This window comes from Mustelus asterias, chromosome 17 (genome assembly GCF_964213995.1).
Source record: "Mustelus asterias chromosome 17, sMusAst1.hap1.1, whole genome shotgun sequence".
In the NCBI taxonomy this organism is placed as follows: domain Eukaryota; kingdom Metazoa; phylum Chordata; class Chondrichthyes; order Carcharhiniformes; family Triakidae; genus Mustelus; species Mustelus asterias.
Window position 1 is genome coordinate 74,850,642 of NC_135817.1, and position 21,576 is coordinate 74,872,217.

Below are 21,576 nucleotides of genomic sequence, written 5' to 3' on the forward strand. Positions count from 1 at the left end.
ACAGTTAGTGAGATTTTGCAAGCCCAGGCAAGTCGTGGGGGTTACAGATAGTGTGACATTAACCCAAGATCCCGGTGGAGTCTGTCCTCACGTGTGCAGAACTTGGCCATCAGTCTCTGCTCAGTGACTCTACGCTGTCGTGTAGGCCGCCTTGGAGAACGCTTACCCGAAGATCAGAGGCTGAACGCCCGTGACCGCTGAAGTGTTCCCCGACTGGAAGAGAACACTCTTGCCTGGTAATTGTCGAGCGGTGTTCATTCATCCGTTGTCGTAGCGTCCGCATGGTCTCCCCAATGTACCATGCCTCGGGACATCCTTTCCTGCAGCGTATCAGGTCGACAACGTTGGCCGAGTTGCAAGAGTATGTACCGTGTACCTGGTGGATGGTGTTCTCACGTGAGATGATAGCATCCATGTCGATGATCTGGCACGTCTTGCAGACGTTGCTGTGGCAGGGTTGTGTGGTGTTGTTGTCACTGTTCTCCTGAAGGTTGGGTAGTTTGCTGCGGACAATGGTCTGTTTGAGGTGTGCGGTTGTTTGAAGGCAAGAAGTGGGGGTGTGGGGATGGTCTTGGCGAGACGTTCGTCTTCATCAATGGCATGTTGAAGGCTCTGGAGAAGATGTCATAGCTTCTCCACTCCGGGAAAGTACTGGACGATGAAGCCATCGTTAAAGAAGCCATCCCCTACGGACAAGCCCTCCGTATACACAGGATCTGCTCAGATGAGGAGGATCGCAACAGACACCTCCAGACGCTGAAAGATGCCCTCCTAAGAACAGGTTATGGCGCTCGACTCATCGATCGACAGTTCTGACGCGCCACAGCGAAAAACTGTACCGACCTCCTCAGAAGACAAACACGGGACACGGCGGACAGAGTACCCTTCGTCGTCCAGTACTTCCCCGGAATGGAGAAGCTACGACATCTTCTCCGGAGCCTTCAACATGTCATTGATGAAGACGAACATCTCGCCAAGGCCATCTCCACACCCCCACTTCTTGCCTTCAAACAAACCATTGTCCGCGACAAACTACCCAGCCTTCAGGGAGAACAGTGACCACGACACCACACAAACCTGCCACAGCAACCTCTGCAAGACAAGTTGGATCATCGACACGGATGCCATCATCTCACGTGAGAACACCATCCACAAGGTGCACGGTACATACTCTTGCAACTCGGCCAACATTGTCTACCTGATACACTGCAGGAAAGGATGTCCCGAGGCATGGTACATTGGGGAGACCATGCGGACGCTATGACAGCGGATGAATGAACACCGCTCGACAATCACCAGGCAAGACTGTTCTCTTCCTGTTAGGGAACACTTCAGGGTTACGGGGATTCGGCCTCTGATCTTTGGGTAAGTGTTCTCCAAGGTGGCCTTCACAACACACGACAACGCAGAGTCGCTGAACAGAGATTGATAGCCAAGTTCTGCACACGAGGACGGCCTCAACTGGGATCTTGGGTAATGTCACACTATCTGTAACCCCCACGACTTGCCTGGGCTTGCAAAATCTCACTAACTGTCTTGTCAGGAGGCAATACACATCTCTTTAATCTGTGCTTAACGCTCTCTCCACTCACATTGTCTGTACCTTTAAGACTTAATTACCTGTGAAGACTCACATTCCAACCATTATTTTGTAAATTGAGTTTGTGTCTTTATAGGCCCTGTTTGTGAACAGAGCTCCCACTTACCTGACGAAGGAGCAGAGCTCTGAAAGCTAGTGGCTTTTGCTACCAAATAAACCTGTTGGACTTTAACCTGGTGTTGAGAGACTTCTTACTGTGTTTACCCCAGTCCAACACCGGCATCTCCACATCTCAATAAGGTACACATGCTTCAATAGAACCAGTCAGCGCTAACCCTACTGATCCTGCCCTGTGCCACCTTATATGGTTTCGCCCAACTCATGTAGCAGTCAGTACCAGATGGATATGACTTTTAAATTTACCATGCAGGAGTGTAAGCTTGTAGTGTTTTAAGCTAATTCCTGTTTAGTTAAAATGTGCTAAGTAGCAGCTAATTATATCAAAATGTTAAGATTACCAACTGTGTTTTCATCTTCCTTATTCTTTTGAAATTTAGTTCAAAGAAAGATATAGATGATTCATCAAGCAAATAAAAAGGAGGGGAAACTATTTGGGCAATTATTCTCATGTCTGCAATCCTGCGCAGAAGTCCAGTTCTGGGACACACCTTTAAGTTTCAAGGAAAACCACAGCAGGGGGCTAAGTGAAACACAGCAAAGAAAGAAAAATTTGCATTTATATATCACAGAAATTACTTAAGTTTAAGTTCATTTATTAGTCACAAGTAGGCTTACATTCACACTGCAATGAAGTTACTGTGAAAATCCCCTAGTCGCCACACTCCGGCACCTGTTCGGGTGCACTGAGGAAGAATTTAGCATGGCCAATGCACCTAACCTGCATATCTTTGGACTGTGGGAGGAAACCGGAGCACCCAGATAAAGGCTTTACATACAAAAAAGCAAATTCTGTAAAATAAAGTTTATTGATTAGTCACAAGTAAAGTTTACATTAACACTGCAATGAAGTTACTGTGAAATTCCCCTGGTCGCCACACTCCGGCGCCTGTTTGGGTCAATGCACCTAACCAGCATGTCTTTCAGAATGTGGGAGGAAACCCACACAGACATGGGGAGAACGTGCAGACTCCCCACAGACAGTGACCCAAGCCGGGAATTGAACCCAGGTCCCTGGCGCTCTTGAGCCAGAAGTGCTAACCACTGTGCCACCATGCCGCCCCCGTAACATAACCAGCCCATAATACATTTGTGCCCATTTTTCTGCTATTTTGGCTGTCATATCAATGTAGAATTACTCAAAACATGCATCTGCAAATATCATTAAGAGAAACACATGACGCTTTGCCCTCGATGTAGTTATGGCACAACTAGAATGAGATCTAACCTTGCTGTTGGTTCCTGGCCAATTAAAAATATTTTTAAGTCTATTCATGAAAACGTTAAGTGATGATTTTCCTGCAATTTTATTACAAAGTAAAACTACCTACCCAGCTAACTGCCACGGTCCTTGATTCTAGCTTTGTAAATTACAATAAACCAGATATTGACTGGGGTGGGTTCTGAGAGCAGGGAAGATTTTAGTTCGGGAAGCCCAGAAGTCCACGGCATGGGTATTCTTGTTCCAGCAGGTGCCCGGAAGTTAATCTGAGTGCTAATGGTTAAATGTGGGGTTTAGGTCAGCAATGCCAGGGTCAGAGTTCCAATTACCAATTCCAGGGAATCTGATCACTTGAGATTTGGAGGTTTGGAGTCCTCTGGTGGACAAGGGAGGCAAGTATTATGGGCTGAGAGGAGCTACTCCTGGCCCACAAGCAGTGCTGTAAAGGTAGCTGCCTTTTGCGCAAAAGTAGCCTTTGCCTCACTTTGCCAGCTGGGAAATAGCCAGCCAAGTTTAAACTTTGAAGATAGATTACGTAAGGCAGAGAGCATCCTTATAAGATTAAACAAGGAGCATAACTCCTAGTTGCTTGCCTCCCTGATCCTGCTCTCTTACAATTGCAGTGTACAGGTTGATAAAGATATAGAGGGGCTGGAGAAAGTACAAAAATGATTTAAAAGTATGATACCAAAACTGAGACCTTATATCCATCAGGAAAAATTGAACAGGCCAAGGGGTACATAAGAACATAAGAAATAGGAGTAGGAGTAGGCCATCCAGCCCCTCAAGTCTGCTCCGCCATTCAATAAGATCATGGCTGATCTGATAGTGGGTCCAGTTCCACTTACCCGCCCGCTCCCCATAACCCTTAATTCCCTTAATGGTTAAAAATGTATCTATCTGTGACTTAAACACATTTAACGAGGTAGCCTCTACTGCTTCATTGGGCAGAGAATTCCAAAGATTCACTACCCTCTGGGAGAAGAAGTTCCTCCTCAACTCTGTTCTAAATTGACTCCCCCGTATTTTGAGGCTATGCCCCCTAGTTCTTGTTTCCATTGTAAGTGGAGATAACCTCGCTGCTTCTACCCTGTAGGGTATCTAACAAGGGATCTTTTAGATTATGAAAAGTTTTGATTAAGATGTTTTCACTTGTGTGGGAGACCAAAATTAGACATTAATATAAGATAGTCACTAATAGGGAATCCAGGAGAAATGTCTTTATTCAGAATGTGGTTAGAATATCGAACTCACTACCCCAAGAGAGTGAGATGGACAACATAGATACTTCTATGGGAGGTTGGATAAAGCTGCATATAGATTGTACAATTTGATCCACGGGGCTTTTGCAAACCCCGATCTCAAGAAGTTATGAAATCTGTTGCGAAAGTCTGTTGTTGGTGGATGAAGAAATAGCCCATTGTGTAGGAAAACTGCTGAAACGCAGGTCATTGAATTGGAGAGGAGAGGCCGACAACATGAACTGGGAATCAGAGTGAACTGAGGAAGAGAAGATTACCAGTCTGACCAGAGAGCAAGGAGAAGTGTAGCTCCATGTCATACGAAAGGAAGGGGATTAAGAAACAATTCATCGTTCAGGTTTCACAGAGTGCCAATCCGTAACCACAACAACCCACAGGCCCTCCACAAAGAAAAAACATTCCTGTAACTTTTGCCACAATCTTTCATATTTCTTGTAGTAGCCCAGGTAGCTCAAGTGTTCCGTCATACATATAGGTTTGACTTATTTATCAAGTAGAAAATAAACAGAGATTAAACACTGGTGATTACCTCATTGCTTTGATGACATATTACAGATAATCATGATATATGCATGAATTACTTTACGAATGAGCTGAAGCTGAAATATAGATATTTTGTACAACAACTTGTAATGATATAATAGTTGACAAAAGCAGAGTATGTTGTCCAAAAAATATTGCAAGATATTGGGTCCTTTATGCCAGCATTGCCAGACCCATATCCCCTTAAGTGCCGCCTCCATGCTGATAAATGAGTGTCCCTGATAATACTGAGCATAACATCCCTGTTCTTATAAACCTCTGACTCATTGTGAACACCCCCACAGAAGGTCTGTTAGTGCATAGAATTATACAGCACAAAAGAAAACCATTCGACTAATCGTGTCTGTAGGAGTCTATGAAAGAGCTTTCCAATTAGTCCCATTCCCCTGCTCTTCGCTCTTAGTCCTGCAAATTTCTCCTCTTTGAGTAGATGAGTTAAATGCCAAGAACAGAGATGATTGATTAAATGAGTTAAATATATATTTAGCTGAGTAGCTGCATAATAACACAGCAATGTCATTATATTAATGTTGTTTCCGACAATGGATTCTAGTTTTCTTTTTAACCACTGGTGTTGTCTTGCCCTCTATTGACTATCCAATGTAACAACAATATTTCTGGACAAGAAGCCTCCTGTAGAAAAAAGGTCTTGGGGAATGTGAGGGAAAGAAAAATTACTCAGTGGAAAAACAAATCTTACACCGGATAACTAAAGTACAGCATAATAATGTTGAAATCTGTGATGGGGTGGGAGACAAAAATAGTGCAAGTTGTTTCACACTTGTATCACCCAAACTGAGTGCTACCCTCTAGGCTGCATCACTATGAGAATGTTCCTTTATAGACCAGCAAAAAAAAACAAAGGGACCCACTCTCAGCATTTAACGAATGGTAACTTTAGTAATTATATTGTGGCAATTGCAGAAAAGTCTAATGATATCCATGCACAAAGTTTGTGGTACATCTAATAGTATTTTTTTCACCTCCTACATGCATTAAATACAAACTGTAAGCCGAACTTTTGTAACTACAGTATGCACAAACTGCATGGATAAATTGGCATTAGTCAGTCTACCTGGCTTAAAAATAGCTATCTATATAAGTATCAAATCAGTATATTGCTACGGGGCAATAATGAGAATGTGCTGCATTGATGGACATTCAGACAAACAAATTAATAAAGTAGGATAAATCCTAAAAATATATCAAATATTTCTTGACTGCCAAAGGGTGGTGTGCTTTAACAAAAATAGGAAATTAATTTGAGACATTTTAAAGCACATCCTTCTATGTCCATGAGACAGAGCTAGGATATACCATTTTCCATTTTAAATGAGACAGGGCTAGGATATACATGAGTCAGGACTATGATATACTATTTTCCAATTTAATTCAGACAGGCCAGGATATACCTTTTTCTAATTTAAATGAGGCAGTGCTAGAATATACCATTTACCATTTTAAATTCGATGAACAAAGTAGTTGAACTGATGAACTCTCTCATTGTTGTCTGTGGGACGTTGTTACACACAGGTTGGCTGCTGGATCCGCCTACAAACCAGTGACTACTCTTCAAATTGATTCAATGCTTTGGGACGACCCGAGCATATTAAAAGTGCCATTTAAATGCAAGCTTGTTCGTTCAGTATAATCTGCTTTGACAAAGTGAGTTCAAATTACTATCAGCTATGTGATGTTGTACACAAAATATTAATCCTTGGTTACAAGTTAGTAAAATGTTCAATATTGTTTACTGAATAATAAACAAAGACATCTATGCCAAACTTCTATCTATTGATCATAGCTCAACACCATTATTCCTACAAAACTCATCTCCAAACTCTGTGGTCTGGGGCTTGGCTCCCGCCTCTGCATCTGGATCCCGAATTTCCTAACCCACAGACCACAATGATTAAGGAAAGGCAACAACACCTCCTCCATGATCATCCTCAACACCGGTGCCCCACAAGGCTGTGTTCTCAGCCCCCTACTATACTCCTTATACACCTATGTCTGTGTGGCCAAATTCCCCTCCAACTTGATTTTCAAGTTTGCTGACGACACCACCGTACTGGGTCGGATCTCAAACAATGACGAGACAGAGTACAGGAATGAGATAGAGAATCTGGTGAACTGGTGCAGCGACAATAATCTCTCCCTCAATGCCAACAAAACGAAGGAGATTGCCATTGACTTCAGGAAGCGTAGAGGAGAACATGCCCCTGTCTACATCAATGGGGACGAAGCGGAAAACGTCGAGAGCTTCAGGTTTTTAGGTGTCCAGATCACCAACAACCTGTCTTGGTCCCCCCATGCCAACACTATAGTTAAGAAAGCCCACCAACGCCTCTACTTTCTCAGAAGACCAGGAAATTTGGCATGTTAGCTACAACTCTCACCATCTTTTACAGACGCACCATAGAAAGCATTCTTTCTGGTTGTATCACAGCTTGGTATGGCTCCTGTTCTGCTCAAGATCACAATAAACTACAAAAGGTTGTGAATGTAGCCCAATCCATCACGCAAACCAGCCTCCCATCCATTGACTCTGTCTATACTTCCTGCTGCCTCAGCAAAGCAGCCAGCATAATTAAGGATCCCACGCACTCCAGACGTACTCTCTTTCACCTTCTTCGGTCGGGAAAAAGAGACTGAGGTCACGTATCAATCAACACAGGAACAGCTTCTTCCCTGCTGCCATCAGACTCTTGAATGGACCTACTCTGCATTAAGTTGATCTTTCTCTACACCCTAGCTATGACTGTAACACTACATTCTGCACTCTCTCGTTTCCTTCTCTATGAACGGTATGCTTTGCCAGTATAGTGCGCAAGAAACAATATTTTTCACTGTATGCTAATACATCTGACAATATCAAATCAATAACGGTAATTTCTATAAAAATCATGCGCATTTTGCAATGGTCCAGTCTCAGAATCAAGAAACGTTATTGTACTTTGCATACACAAACTCAAGTGCTTTGGAGGATGAATTGAACTTCTTAATTCCATTCACAATTTGAAGTACATATTGTTTGTACAAAGCTACTTAATTGTTTTAGATCCACAAAGGTATGTTCCATGCCATTGTCTATTATGTGTGGTGTACTTGAAGGTTATGCGTCACTGTTGGGATAGGAAGCAAGGACTGAAAGTTGTACTTGTGTTGGTGTGGCAAAATGCTGTGTAGTTAGTCAGTCCAAAGAAGAATTTTCCATTCACTGATGAGCACTTCATGGAGTACAGAATTTATATCGGTAGAGTATAGCTAAGACTCAAAATTAACCTGGTTTCCTTGCTCATTTTCAGCAGATTGCAGAACACATGAACTGCTAAAAGCACGACTTGGAACCATTTAATATTGTATGAAAGCAACGGCGACACGAGGAAAACATTTTCATGCAGTGATTAGGATCTGGAATGCACTGCCTGATGGAGAAAAGTTCAATCGAGGCATTGAAGAAATTAATATCTAAAAATGCTGGAACATGACACATTAGTCATAGTTGCTATTAGTTTGTGCTCACAGTAGACGGATCGCTTTTTTTCAAAACCCTGTTCACTTAGTGTCTCCCAAATCAGCATTTGGCTGCAGCAGACAGTAGCTCCAGAAATAGTGACTTGCCTCTTCAACGCATTGCAGTAAGTGATCAGCAAGGTATTAGAGGGTAAACTCCAGTTGGCCAAAAATCTACCAAATGGACTGGGAAATGTTCAAGATTGTAAGCATTTTTCATTGAACTATTACCAAAATGGGTGACAGGAAATTGAAAAAAGAACAACTTGAGACAGAGCCAAGGAGCTTCATTAACATAATGTGTAGACGCTGCTGGGAAAGGGGTGAGTTGAAATACTGTGGTCGGGATATTAAAAGGGCCAAGTTGAGTAGACAAGTGCGGGAAATGAAGTTTCAGACAGGGAGTATTGCGGGTCACCAGATCGGACCAACCTGATCCCAAGACCGATTTTTAAAAAAATTCGCTCATGGGATGTGGGCGTCACTGGCTGGCCACCATTAATTGTCCATTCTTAATTGCCCTCAAGAAGTTGGGGGTGAGCTGCATTCTTGAACGGCCACAGTCCATGTGGTATAGATACACCCACAGTACTGTCAGGAAGAGTGTTCCAGGATTTTGATCCAACAGTGAAGGCATGATGATATAGTTCCAAATCAGGATCGTGCGTGACTTGGAGGGGAACTTGCAAGTGGTAATGTTCCCGTGTGTCTGCTGCCCTTGTCCTTCTAGGCGGTAGAGGTTGTAGGTTTGAAAGGTGTTGTCGAAGGAGGTTTGGTGAGTTGCTACAGTATATCTTGTAGATGGTACACACTGCTGCCACTGTGTGTCAGTGGTGGAGGGAATAAATCTTTAAGGTGGAGAATTGGGCATCAAATCAAGCAGGCTACTTTATCCTGGATGGTGTGTAGCTTATGAGCGCAGTTGTTGCTGTACTCATCCAGGCATTTGGAGAGCATTCCATTACACTCCTGGCTTGTGCCCTGTAGTTGGTGTACAGGCTTTGGGGATTCAGAGGCGAGCTACTTGCTGTAGATTCTCAGCCTCTGATCTGTTCTTGCAGTCACAGTATTTATATAGCTGGCCCAGTTAGCTTCTGGTCAATAGTAACTTCCAGGATGTTAGTGGCATCCTAGTCCATGAAACCAGTTAGCAGGGGTTTTGTATTTGGGGGTGGGGGGGGCTGCAATGTGCACGCAGAAGATGAGGGCAAGTATTCCTGCTTCTCCCAGACTATAAGCAGTAGTGTAAGGACACTTGCCTTCTACCTGAAGCTGTCCTCACATTAGTTGTCAGGTTTCCCACCCACTAAAACCTGCAAAGCAGATTAAATCAAAGGTTGCATACCTCACTGAAATATTTCAATTGACACCCACCTACTGGGAACAGGTTGGTTACCCATTCCATCATCCACCTTGATAAAATCCATAAGTAGGCAGGTTGGAAATCAGCTTCAGATTTTTAAAATTTTCACCATGTTTCCAACCTACCTCATAGAATCCCGACAGTGCAGAAGGAGGCCATTCAGCCCATTGAGTCTGCACCGACCACAGTCCCACCTAGGCCCTATTCACTTGTTTCATGTGCATTAAAATTACACCACCCTCCTTAATTCCACCATAAGTGTCAGAATTATTGAATTGAAGGAAAAGACTACCTGAGATTCCTTTCAGAACAAAGACAGAAATATGGGAACATTTGCTGTAAAAGGCACTATCTGACTAGCCAGAGCAACATTGGTTAGGTATTTACTGCCCAGGGGAAGTTTGTGGAACATATATCAGAGAAACCACTTCATCCCACTGTCAGAGTAATCCCAATCCATCCACACTCTGCCCCACCTCTTAATTTAAAACCACTACTGCACGACTATTGACAGGATCAAAGGATAGATGCTCACAAAGGCAGCTATTCAGCCCATTGTAGTTTATCCATCTTATAAAGAAGAGCACAAGAATTAGTAGGTAAATTCGGCCCTTGAACTTGCTCCACCAGTGAGAACATAGTTGGTCTGACTGTGGCCTTAACTCCAATTTCCATTCTCCTCCCCATTACTGACTCCCTCGTTGACCTAAAATCTATCAGAAACTCAGCCTTAAATATATTCACTGACCCAGCCTCCCCAGCTCTCTTGGGAAGAAAATTCTAGACTAAGGACTCACTGAGAGAAAATATTTCTCATCTGTCTTAAATGGGAGACCACTATGTTTTTTAAAAATATAAACGGTGTCCCCTAGTTCTAGACTTCTCCACAAAGGGCACACTCTCAGCATCCACCCTGTGCGGTTCACTCAGGATTTTATGTTTCAATAAGATCACCTCTCATTCTTCTGTGCTCCTAATTGCACAAGCCCAACCTGCTAAACCTTTCCTCAAAAGATAACCCCTTCACCCCAGGAATCTATCAAGTGAACCCTCCCTAAACTGCTTCCAATGCAATATGTCCTTCTTTAAGTAAGGAGACTAAAATTGTATACAGTACTCAGATACGGGCTCACGAAGGCCCTGCACAACTGTAGCAACATTTTCCTACTTTCATATCCCATTCCCCTTGCTATGAACACCAACATTCCACTTGCCTTCCCAGTCACTTGCTGTATTTTCAAAGACTCATCTACAAAGACCCAGTTCCATCTGTTACACAGAGTTCTGCAGTCTCTCTCCATTTAAATTATATGCTGCTTTTCTATTCTTCCTGTCAGAGTAGACAAGTTCACAATTTACTTCATCTGCCAATTTTTTGCCCACTCACTTAACCTATCTAAACTGCTTTGTGGCACTCTTAACAACTATAAGTGCAAAGTGAAGAATTTTGGTAGATTGAACCAGGGCAGGACTTACTCAGTTAATGGTAGGGCGTTGGGGAGAGTTACAGAACAAAGAGACCTAGGGGTACAGGTTCATAGCTCCTTGAAAATGGAGTCACAGATGGACAGAATGGTGAAGAAGACATTCAACATGCTTGGTTTCATTGGTCAGAACGTTGAATACAGGAGTTGGGACGTCTTGTTGAAGTTGTACAAGACATTGGTAAGGCCACACTTGGAATACTGTGTACAGTTCTGGTCACCCTATTATACAAAAGGATATTATTAAACTGGAAAGAGTGAAGAGATTTACTAGGATGCTACCGAGATTTGATGGTTTGTGTTATAAGGAGAGGCTGGATAGACTGGGACTTTTTTCTCTGGAGCACAGAAGGCTGAGGGATGATCTTATAGAGGTCTATAAAATAATGAGGGGCATAGATCAGCTAGATAGTCAATATCTTTTCCCAAAGGTAGGGGAGTCTAAAACTAGAGGACATAAGTTTAAGGTGAGAGGGGAGAGATACAAAAGGGTCCAGAGGGGTAATTTTTTCACACAGAGGGTGGCGAGTGTCTGGAACAAGCTGCCAGAGGTAGTAGTAGAGGTGGGTACAATTTTGTCTTTTAAAAAGCGTTTAGACAGTTACATGGGTAAGATGGGTATAGAGGGATATGGGCCAAATGAGGGCAATTGGGGCTATTTTAGGGGTTTAAAAAAATAAAGGTGGCATGGACAAGTGGGTCAAATGGCCTGTTTCCATGCTGTATGACTGTATAAACTTACTTTCCTAGCTATCTTTCTACCATACATTCACTCCCTACATCTAAATCATCGCTACGAATGGAAATAGTTGAGGCCCTAGCACTGATCCCTGTGGAACTCCACTAGTCAAAGCTTGCCAAGCTGAAAGTGGCCCATTTATCCCTACCCGTTGCTTCCTGCTCGCTAACTAATTCTCTATTTGTGCTAATATGTTGTCCCCTACACTGTTTAAAGTTTTATTTATTAGTGTCACAAGTAGGTTTACGTTAACACTGCAATTAAGTTACTGTGAAAATCCTAGTTGCCACACTCTGGCGCCTGTCTTTGGGTACACTGAGGGAGAATTTAGCATGGCCAATACACTAACCAGCACGTCTTACGGACTGTGGAAGGAAACCGGAGCACCCGGAGGAAACCCATGCAGACACGGGGAGAATGTGCAGATTCCGCACAGACAGTGACCCAAGCTGGGATTCGAACCCGGGTCCCTGGTGCTGTGAGGCAGCAGTGCTAACCACTGTGCCACCATGTACTGGGAGCTCATATTTTGTGAAGTAGACTATGTGTGGCACCTTCTCGAGGGCATTTAAAAAATCTAAGTGTACCACACTCAAAGGTTCCCCATTGTCCATCTTGCTTGATACTTCGACAAATAATTCTAATAAATTAGTCAAGCACAATTTCCCTTTACCAAACCATGTTGACTCTGCCTGATTGCATTATGATTTTCTAAATGCCTCGTTCCAGCATTTTTCCTGTGACAAAGGTTAGGTTACCTGGCCTATAGTTGCTGTTTTCTGTCGCCCTCACCCCTTTTTTGAATAGAGGTGTCACGTTTGCAAATTTCCAATCAACTGTGACCATTCCAGAATGGAGGGAACATTGGAAGATCGCAACCAATGCATCCAACTTCCTTTTAGATTCTTGGATTGCAGAACATCAGGTCCAGGCGAGTTGTCAGCCTTTTGTTCAATACTTTTCCCAGTACGTTTTCCCGAGTGATTTTGTTAGAAGTTCCTCACTCCCTTTTACCTCTTGATTTTCAACTATGCTTGGAATGTTTTTTTGTCAGGTGAGCAAGATGGGCTCCTTCAGCCCCTGCAGGTACAGAACAACCCTCCTTCACTACACAGCTTCCACTAGGGCCTCCACGCCAAGTCAGGAGAACCTATGTGGCCATCTCAGTTGGTCCCCAAGCCATCCTTAAATATGCCACAACATTACAGACCTACAGATAGTGGAAGTGGGTGCGTGGGGTTCACATACACTAACTACTCTGTGAAGATTGTGTCGAATGGTGCTCGAGTGCTAAACCCACAGGAGTCTGTTTAAGCTCCTCCGGGCAAGTTAAAATTTCAGAAATCAGGTCCAAAATGAGTGCTAAGACAATACCTTCAAATGGACGTCTTACTAGCCAGCATCTATTTAGCACTTGGTTTCAACCTTTTACCAAAAAAGCAGCCAGAATGATCCAATAGCAGTCTCTTCATCCAGATTCAAGAGTTGTAAAATATACATGACTCCAACAAGTGGAGAGTTTTCGCAGTTATTCCCACTGACTTCAATTGTTGCTGGGGTTCCCTGATGCCACTCTTGGACAAAGGCAGTCAACTCTCATCTCACTTCTGAAATTCAGCTCTTTTATCTATATTTGGGCCAAGGGTGTGATGAGGTCCAAGAGATGAATGGCCTTCATGGAAGCCAAACTAAGTATTGGTGAGCAAGTTTTTGCTGCGTAAATGCTATCTCTTAGCAGCTTCAATGGCACCTTCTTTCACTTACTGATGGGGCGGTAATTGGCCAGGTTGGATTTGTCGTGTTTTTTGGTCAATTTTCCACATTGCCGGGTAGATGCCAGTGCCTTGCTGTACTGAAACAGCTTGGCTAGGGGCATAGCTAGTTCTGGAGCACAAGTCTTCAGTACTAGAGTCTCGGTGTTGTTCATTGCCTTGACTGTATGTCGTGCTTCAGTCTTTGTATGATATCATGTAAACTGAAATCAAATTCGCTGAAGACTGGCATCTGTAATGCTGGGGACCTCTTGCTGTACCATCACCTCAGCACTTCTGGCCAAAGATGATTACAAATGCTTCAACCTTGTCTTTTGCATTGATGTGTTGGGCACCTTCATCATTGAGGATGGGGATGCTTATGAAGCATCCACCACCATTCACGACTGGATGCGGCAGAACTGCAGAGTTTGGGTCTGATCTGTCGGTTGTGGATCGCTTTGCTCTAGCGCATGCTGCTTCTGCTGTTCAGCAAATTTGTAATCCTGCGACTGGCCCGGATTGGGTACCCAGACGAGCACTCAGATCCTGCATGGATCAGCTGGTGGGCATATTCGCAGACATCTTCAACCTCTCTTTACAACAATCTGAGGTCCCTATCGGCTTCAAGAAGATGACCATCATCCCTGTACCAAAGAAAAACCAAGCAACGTGCCTTAATGACTATCATCCGGTGGCTCTGACATCCATCATTATGAAGTGCTTCAAAAGGCTAGTCATGGCACGAACCAATTCCAGCCTCCCGGACTACCTGGAACCACTACAGTTTGCCTACCGCCGCAACATGTTCACAGCAGATGCCATCTCCCTGGCCCTGCACTCAACCCTGGAACACCTAGACATCAATGACACCTATGTCAGACTCCTATTTATTGACTACAACTCCACTTTCAACACCATTATTGTAATGAAACTCATCTCCAAGTTTCGTGGCCTGGGCCTCGGCTCCTCCCTCTACGACCGGATCCTGAACTTCCTAACCCACAGACCACAATCAGTAAGGATAGGCAACAACACCTCCTCCACGATCATCCTCAACACCGCTGCCCCACAAGACTGTGTTCTCAGCCCCCATTGTACACGATGTGGAGATGTCGGCACTGGACTGGGGTGGGCACAATAAGTGGTCTCACAACACCGGGTTAAAGTCCAACAGGTTTATTTGGTAGCATGAGCTTTCGGAGCGCTGCTCCTTCATCAGGTAAGTGGATAGTTGGGTTCACAAACATGGCATGTATAGACACAGACTCAATTGCAAGATAACGGTTGGAATGTGAGTCTTTACAGGTAATCAAATCTTTTCAAGTACAGACAATGCGAGTGGAGAGAGGGATAATCACAGGTTAAAGAGGTGTGAATTGTCTCAAGCCAGGACAGTTGGGGAGATTTTGCAAGTCCAGGCAAGTTGTGGGGATTACAGATAGTGTGACATGAACCCAAGATCCCGGTTGAGGCTGTCCTCGTGTGTGTGGAACTTGGCTATCAGTTTCTGCTCAACGACTCTGCGTTGTAGTGTGTCTTAAAGGCCGCCTTGGAGAACGCTTACCCGAAGATCAGAGGCTGAATGCCCTGGACTGCTGAAGTGTTCCCCGACAGGAAGGGAACACTCCTGCCTGGTGATTGTCATACGGTGCCTGTGGTGTCATGGTCGCTGTTCTCCTGAAGACTGGGTAGTTTGCTGTGAACAAGGGTCTGTAAAGACTTGATTACCTGTAAAGACTCGCATTGCAATCATTATCTTGCAATTGTCTGTCTATATATGTCCTGTTTGTGATCTCAACTATCCACTCACCTGATGAAGTAGTAGCGCTCCGAAAGCTCGTGCTACCAAATAAACCTGTTGGACTTTAACCTGGTGTTGTGAGACTTCTTACTGTGCTCCTTATACACCTATGACTGTGTGGCCAAATTCCCCTCCAACTTGATTTTCAAGTTTGCTGACGACACCACCCTAGTGGGTCAGATCTCAAACAATGACAAGACAGAGTACAGGAATGAGATAGAGAATCTGGTGAACTGGTACAGCGACAATAATCTCTCCCTCAATGTCAACAAAATGAAGGAGATTGTCATCAATTTCTGGAAGCGTTGTCTACATCAACAGGGACGAAGTAGAAAGGGTCGAGAGCTTCACGTTTTTAGGTGTCCAGGTCACCAACAACCTGTCCTGGTCCCCCCACGCCGACACTATAGTTAAGAAAGCCCACCGATGCCTCTACTTTCTCAGAAGACTAAGGAAATTTGGCATGTCAGCTACGACTCTCACCAACTTTTACAGATGCACCATAGAAAGCATTCTTTCTGGTTGTATCACAGCTTGGTATGGCTCCTGCTCTGACTAAGACCGCAAGAAACTACAAATGGTCGTGAATGTAGTCCAATCCATCAGGCAAACCAGCCTCCCATCCATTGACACTGCCTACATTTCCCGCTGCCTCGGCAAAGCAGCCAGCATAATCAAGGACCCCACGCACCCCGGACATTCTCTCTTCCACCTTCTTCCGTCGGGAAAAAGATACAAAAGTCTGAGGTCATGTAGTGCAGCTTCACCAGGTTGGCAATTCATTTTTAGGTATGCCACGTGCTGCTCCTGGCATGCTCGCCCTTTGAAAGTTAATTTATGAAGGATCAGAAGCCCCTCCAACTGGGTATTTTGAAGTAAAAAAAACTTAAAACCTACAGACACAAGGACTGTAAATAAAAAGCCAATCTCAACACAAAACACAGAGAGGCAAGCTGTACTGCAAGGGGTTAACTTCAAACAACCCAATATTGCAGCAGAACTGCAGCACTATTAAAGGGCCAGAAATGGGGATGTTATCACAACAGTGGCACCAGATAACTGCCATCAGATAACCCAATTAAGAAGCCAAGGAGGCCATTGTCACCTCCGAATGGCCAAGTCCATTGTTTTTGAGTATGGAAATATCAGCACTGAGCGAGTCTGACTGGACCAGGACATGACAGACTGAAAAGGATGAACGGTGCTAAGCACTGGCAACAAGATGGCTTCAGGAAATGTGTTTATGATATTCCGATAAGAATCACCATAAAAAGGACAAGAGGATCTGAAACAGTCACCCTGGTTTACAATTCATGCCAAAGAACTGTATGGGATTTCGGCTCTGGATCAGCCCAGAGCTGCTGGAGTATATGTGTGGATGCTTCTGGACAGCAGCATGTCAGAATCCATGAGGAGAGAATCATTGCTCTCATCTACAAGCAGAAGAGGGAAAAGGGAAAGGAAAAGGGGGAGGAAAGAAATTAGAAAGTGGCGATCCATTCAACTTTGAACATTGACTATAAAATTCCAGCCAAAGTCATCACCAATCGGGTCAAGTCTGCTCTGGAGTCAGTGATCCACCCTGAGCAGACCGGTCTTGTACCTGGCAGGAAGATCTCTGATAGCTTTGCGCTACTCAGGGATACGATTGCCTATGTGCAGAGCAGGAGGATGAACACCTGCCTGGACTAGGAGAAGGCATTCGACAGAATATCGCACACCTACATGATGGGTCTGCTCTCCAAAATGGGTTTGGGGAGGGAATCCACAACTGGATCCAGCTGCTCTACACAAAGATCAGTGGGACAGCTTTATTCAATGGTTGGGAATCAGAAAGCTTTCAGATCAAATCTGGCGTCAGGCAGGGCTGCCCTCTCTCTTCCATCTTACTTGTGTGCTGCATAGAACCTTTTGCCGAGTCCATCAGGAAGGATCTGTGCGTAAGAGGAATGACGATCTCAGGCAACAGAGGCACGCAGGTCAAAACCTCCCTGTATATGCATGACATCACCATATTCTGCTTGAATCCAATGCTTATGCACAGCCCCTGAAGGTCTGTGACCAGTTCAATCAGGCCTTGGGAGCCAAGGTAAACCATGTTCTTTGAGAACTGGGCTGACTGATCCTTTGGCCCCTTCATCAGGTCAGAATACCAGAAGTTGCTGGGATGTGGTTCAGAGTGATTAGCACATGTGCCAAAAACTGGAAGGAGTGTATTGCCAAGGTAAAAGCAGAATCTGGGCATATGGAACCAACGCTCCCTCTCCATTGCCGGCAAGAGCCTAGTCATTAGGTGTGAGGTACTTTTGGGGTTACTATACGTGGCACAGGTCTGGCTCAAACTCTGATCCTGTGCCACAGCTATCACCCAAGCCATCTTCAAGTTAATTTGAAAATCCAAGATGGATCGAGTCCAAAAGGGACGCCAAGCACAAAGGGAGGAATAAATGTACCAATACTACCCTCATCCTGATGGCCGCCTTTGTATGTGGCTGCACGCAGCTGTGTGTTGATTCTTGGTACGCTAACATCAAGTGTCACCAAGTACTGAGATTTTACCTGACCCCGGTCTGGCCACGTTGCCGTGGAACACTCCAAGTAGTTGAACCGTGGGGTGGGGGTGGGGAAGAGATGGTTGCACACCCCTTTGTGGAATGTGCTTTTGCAAAGAAGGTCTGGAGAGAAATGAAGAGGTTTTTGTCGAGGTTCATCCTAAGCAGTTCTGTGACACAAGACTCTGTGCTCTACGGGCTGTTCCCAGGAACACACTCCAAGACAAATGCTGGAGAATCATCAACTCTGCGGAAGACACTCTTTGATCTGCCCAAAACGCGTTCATCTTTCTGATTGTCCTCGACAGAGTGTTGCAGACTGGCGCATTCCAAGGTCCAGGATTATGTGCTGAGGGACACACTCAAGCTTGGGGCAGCTGCTGCCAAGGCACAATGGTGAAAGACCACCACGTAAGGCTTTTCAGCCAACGTACACCGAGGGGCTGGTAAATGTGCAAAACCTCTCAGACTGTGTGTTTAATCCTAATCGTATGTTACCATATTGAAGCACTGCAGAGTACAACATGGTTTCAAAAGAATTGCACTCCCTGTAATGAAAATATTGAAGCATATTAAATGTTCCCATTACTGAATTGAAATTCGTCAGAGGGCATCTTGACATCTGGAGGAAATGTGAATATCATTGTACTTTACTGATTTGAAATGATTTTGTAATCTGTCTTTCAGAGATTTTACGAATAAAGTATGTTTCTGCAAAATTTGGGTCGGGGGGGGGGGTTGAATTGAGGAAGGGCTGGGGCACAAATGCAGGATTTTACCTGTGGCTTTTAAATAGAGGCTTCCTAATAAGTCGTGATTGTATTGCATGTTTACGTGGAAGCTGAGGTTAAATCGTGGAGGCACCTAAATCAGAGTAAGCAATTAAGTGTCGTGTAGTGTCATTTACACTAGTTTAGAGCTCTCTCTATTAGGGCATTAGGAGTTTTTTTTAGTAAACAACAAGTTTGTGGTTGAGCCAATTCCTGTGTCTGTAAATTTGGTCCTTTATAAAATCCTAAAGTCAAGTTTAAAGCTTATTTATTACTCACAAGTAAGGCTTACATTAACACTGCAATGAAGTTACTGTGAAATTGCCCTAGTTGCCACAGTCCGGCATCTGTTCGGGTCAATGCACCTAACCAGCACGTCTTTCAGAATGTAGGGGGAAACCGGAGCACCCGGAGGAAACCCACGCAGACACGGGGAGAATGTGCAAACTCCACACAGACAGTGACCCAAGCCGGGAATTGGCGCCGTGAAGCAGCAGTGCTAACCACTGTGCCACCGTGCTGCCCCAGCTAGGGGACACAGGACCGTGAACCTCTTACATTGACACCAGATCAGCTATATTAGCCTCAACAACCCTCTTTGTTACCTCAACAATAAAATATACAGGAGCAAATTTGACAGCGCAACTACACAAAATTCCTATATTCTTATTAAAAGCTAGCAGGCATGCGCAAAAAGCAATCAGAAAGGCTAATGGAATGTTGGGCTTTATCCCAAGCAGACAAGAACATAATAGGGAGGCAATCATAATTTGGTTAGATAAATCCTTGCTCAAAGTTTTGGACACCATACCATAGGACATGCTGGCCCTGGAAGGGGTGCAGTGCAGGTTCCACAGAATGATATCAAGACTTCAGGGTTAAATTATGAGGGCACATTACATAAATGTGGTATTTATTCCTTTGAGTTTAGAAGGTTGAGGGGGAATTCAAACTAGGTATTTAAAATGATTGAGGAATTCAATGGCATATATACAAAGAAACTGCTTCCGCTGGTGGAGCATCCAGACAAAATAACTTACAAGGTAGGCCATTTAGGAACGAAATCCTTTTTCAGACTTGGATATTTTGTTAGGTATGGGTACTAAGGAATAGGTGGAAAAAAGACAGATAAAAGGAGTTGAAAGGACAGATAAAAGGAGATAAAAGGGCAGCACGGTAGCACAGTGGTTAACACTGCTGCTTTACAGCTCCAGGGACCTGGGTTCGATTCCCGGCTTGGGTCACTGTGTGTGCGGAGTTTGCACATTCTCCTCGTGTCTGCGTGGGTTTCCTCCGGGTGCTCCGGTTTCCTCCCACAGTCCAAAGATGTGCAGGTTAGGTTGATAGGCCATGCTTAAATTGCCCCTTCGTGTCCTGAGATGTGTAGGTTAGAGGGATTAGTGGGTAAAAGATGTAGGGATATGGGGGTAGGGCCTGGGTGGGATTGTGGTCGGTGCAGACTCGATGGGCCGAATGGCCTCTTTCTGTACTGTAGGGTTTCTATGATTCTATGAGTTGAGATGCCAACCAGCTATGATTTGTGATAGGGGTAGGCTTGAGGGATTCAAAAACCTACTCATGTTCCTAAATGGAACAAGATTGGCAACTTACCAACTGATTAGAAATATTTGAAATTCAAATGTAGTTTCAATTCCTGTAACTAAATTTTCAAAATTTAAGTAATCCATAAAATCAATACTCCTTTTTTTTAAAGAATTTACCTCTTTCCTTACTCCATTCCGCATCATTATTTCCCCTCCTTCCTGTCCAAAGGTTTGAGATATTTATCGTGCCCCTTCCACAAGTGGCCATCACTGATGCATGAATTGTGACAATATGCTCCTTGGTTTTAAAGAGTTTTAGAGCCCAATCCAATCCTGTCCACTGATATACATTTCAAGCAAGGATTCCTGGAATTTCAGCTGATTTTCCCCTCTACAACCCAAGATATTCATGACAATTATAGTACCCCGACCACCAGCGTGGCTAAGTTCAGCAACATATAATGGGAACTAAGATTGGGACGTTCCTTGTCGGTGCGGATGAGATATTCACTAGCACGGTTCTCAGATAAATCAGGATCATTTAAACTACTTGGGTAAATGATGGTGGCATGTTGAATAATTAAGTACAAAACTTTCTGTACCTGTCATTGGGTCAAATAGTTGGTTTGCTTCCAGGTCTGTGAATGTGTTGAAACAGGTGGGACATTTAAAAGAGGCTCTGTTGGTGGAATCTCGTTCGTCGGTTTCAATCCTTCGCCTCATGTGGTCAAGTTTGTACTTCACCACGTTCACCAGAAGACGGTAGTTTATGAAGTAATAATTGTGCCTGGTAGTTTTACCGTCGGGAGCAGTTTCAACCCGCATTCTACTTTTAATAAATTTGTCATTTTTCAGTGTATTCAAGACCGCTCGCAGTTGTTTGCGGTCAAATTTCAGCAGCTCCAGCATGTCCTCTTCTTTGACACAAGGGTTTCTAATGAGAATATCCAAGGCCAGTGCATGTTCCAACCCATAAAATCCTCTTACAACATATTTGGCAAGGCGTTTCAAAGCTGCAGGCACCTCAGTCACAACATCTGGATCAGTCATCTTTGACCTTTGATTTATAAAAAAAGAAAATTCATTCAAAATTAGGATCTCTCACACTGGGAATATACATACAAACACAAACCTGTTACTATCAGGTAACTTGTATATGGACGATAAATTTAACCAAGCTATATTGTCAGAATATTAACTACATTGTTAAGGCAATAGAATCCCCTGGTTTGCACTCCTGTCATTAGAAGTAGTCACCTACAACGATAATCAAAATTTTAAAAATTGCACTTGATGTTGTAGCTGTCAA

At 44.0% G+C, this 21,576-nt stretch overlaps 1 protein-coding gene across 1 annotated transcript in view; it reads right to left on the bottom strand.

Annotated features, from left to right (window-relative positions):
• Positions 1-21,576, bottom strand: part of gtf2e1 (general transcription factor IIE, polypeptide 1, alpha) — a 69,930-nt gene that overhangs the window by 31,356 nt on the left and 16,998 nt on the right. The window contains exon 3 of the mRNA XM_078232992.1: positions 20,870-21,324. Coding sequence (XP_078089118.1) covers positions 20,870-21,317 — 448 coding nt within the window. The 5' untranslated portion in view covers positions 21,318-21,324. The remainder of the gene's footprint in view (positions 1-20,869; positions 21,325-21,576) is intronic.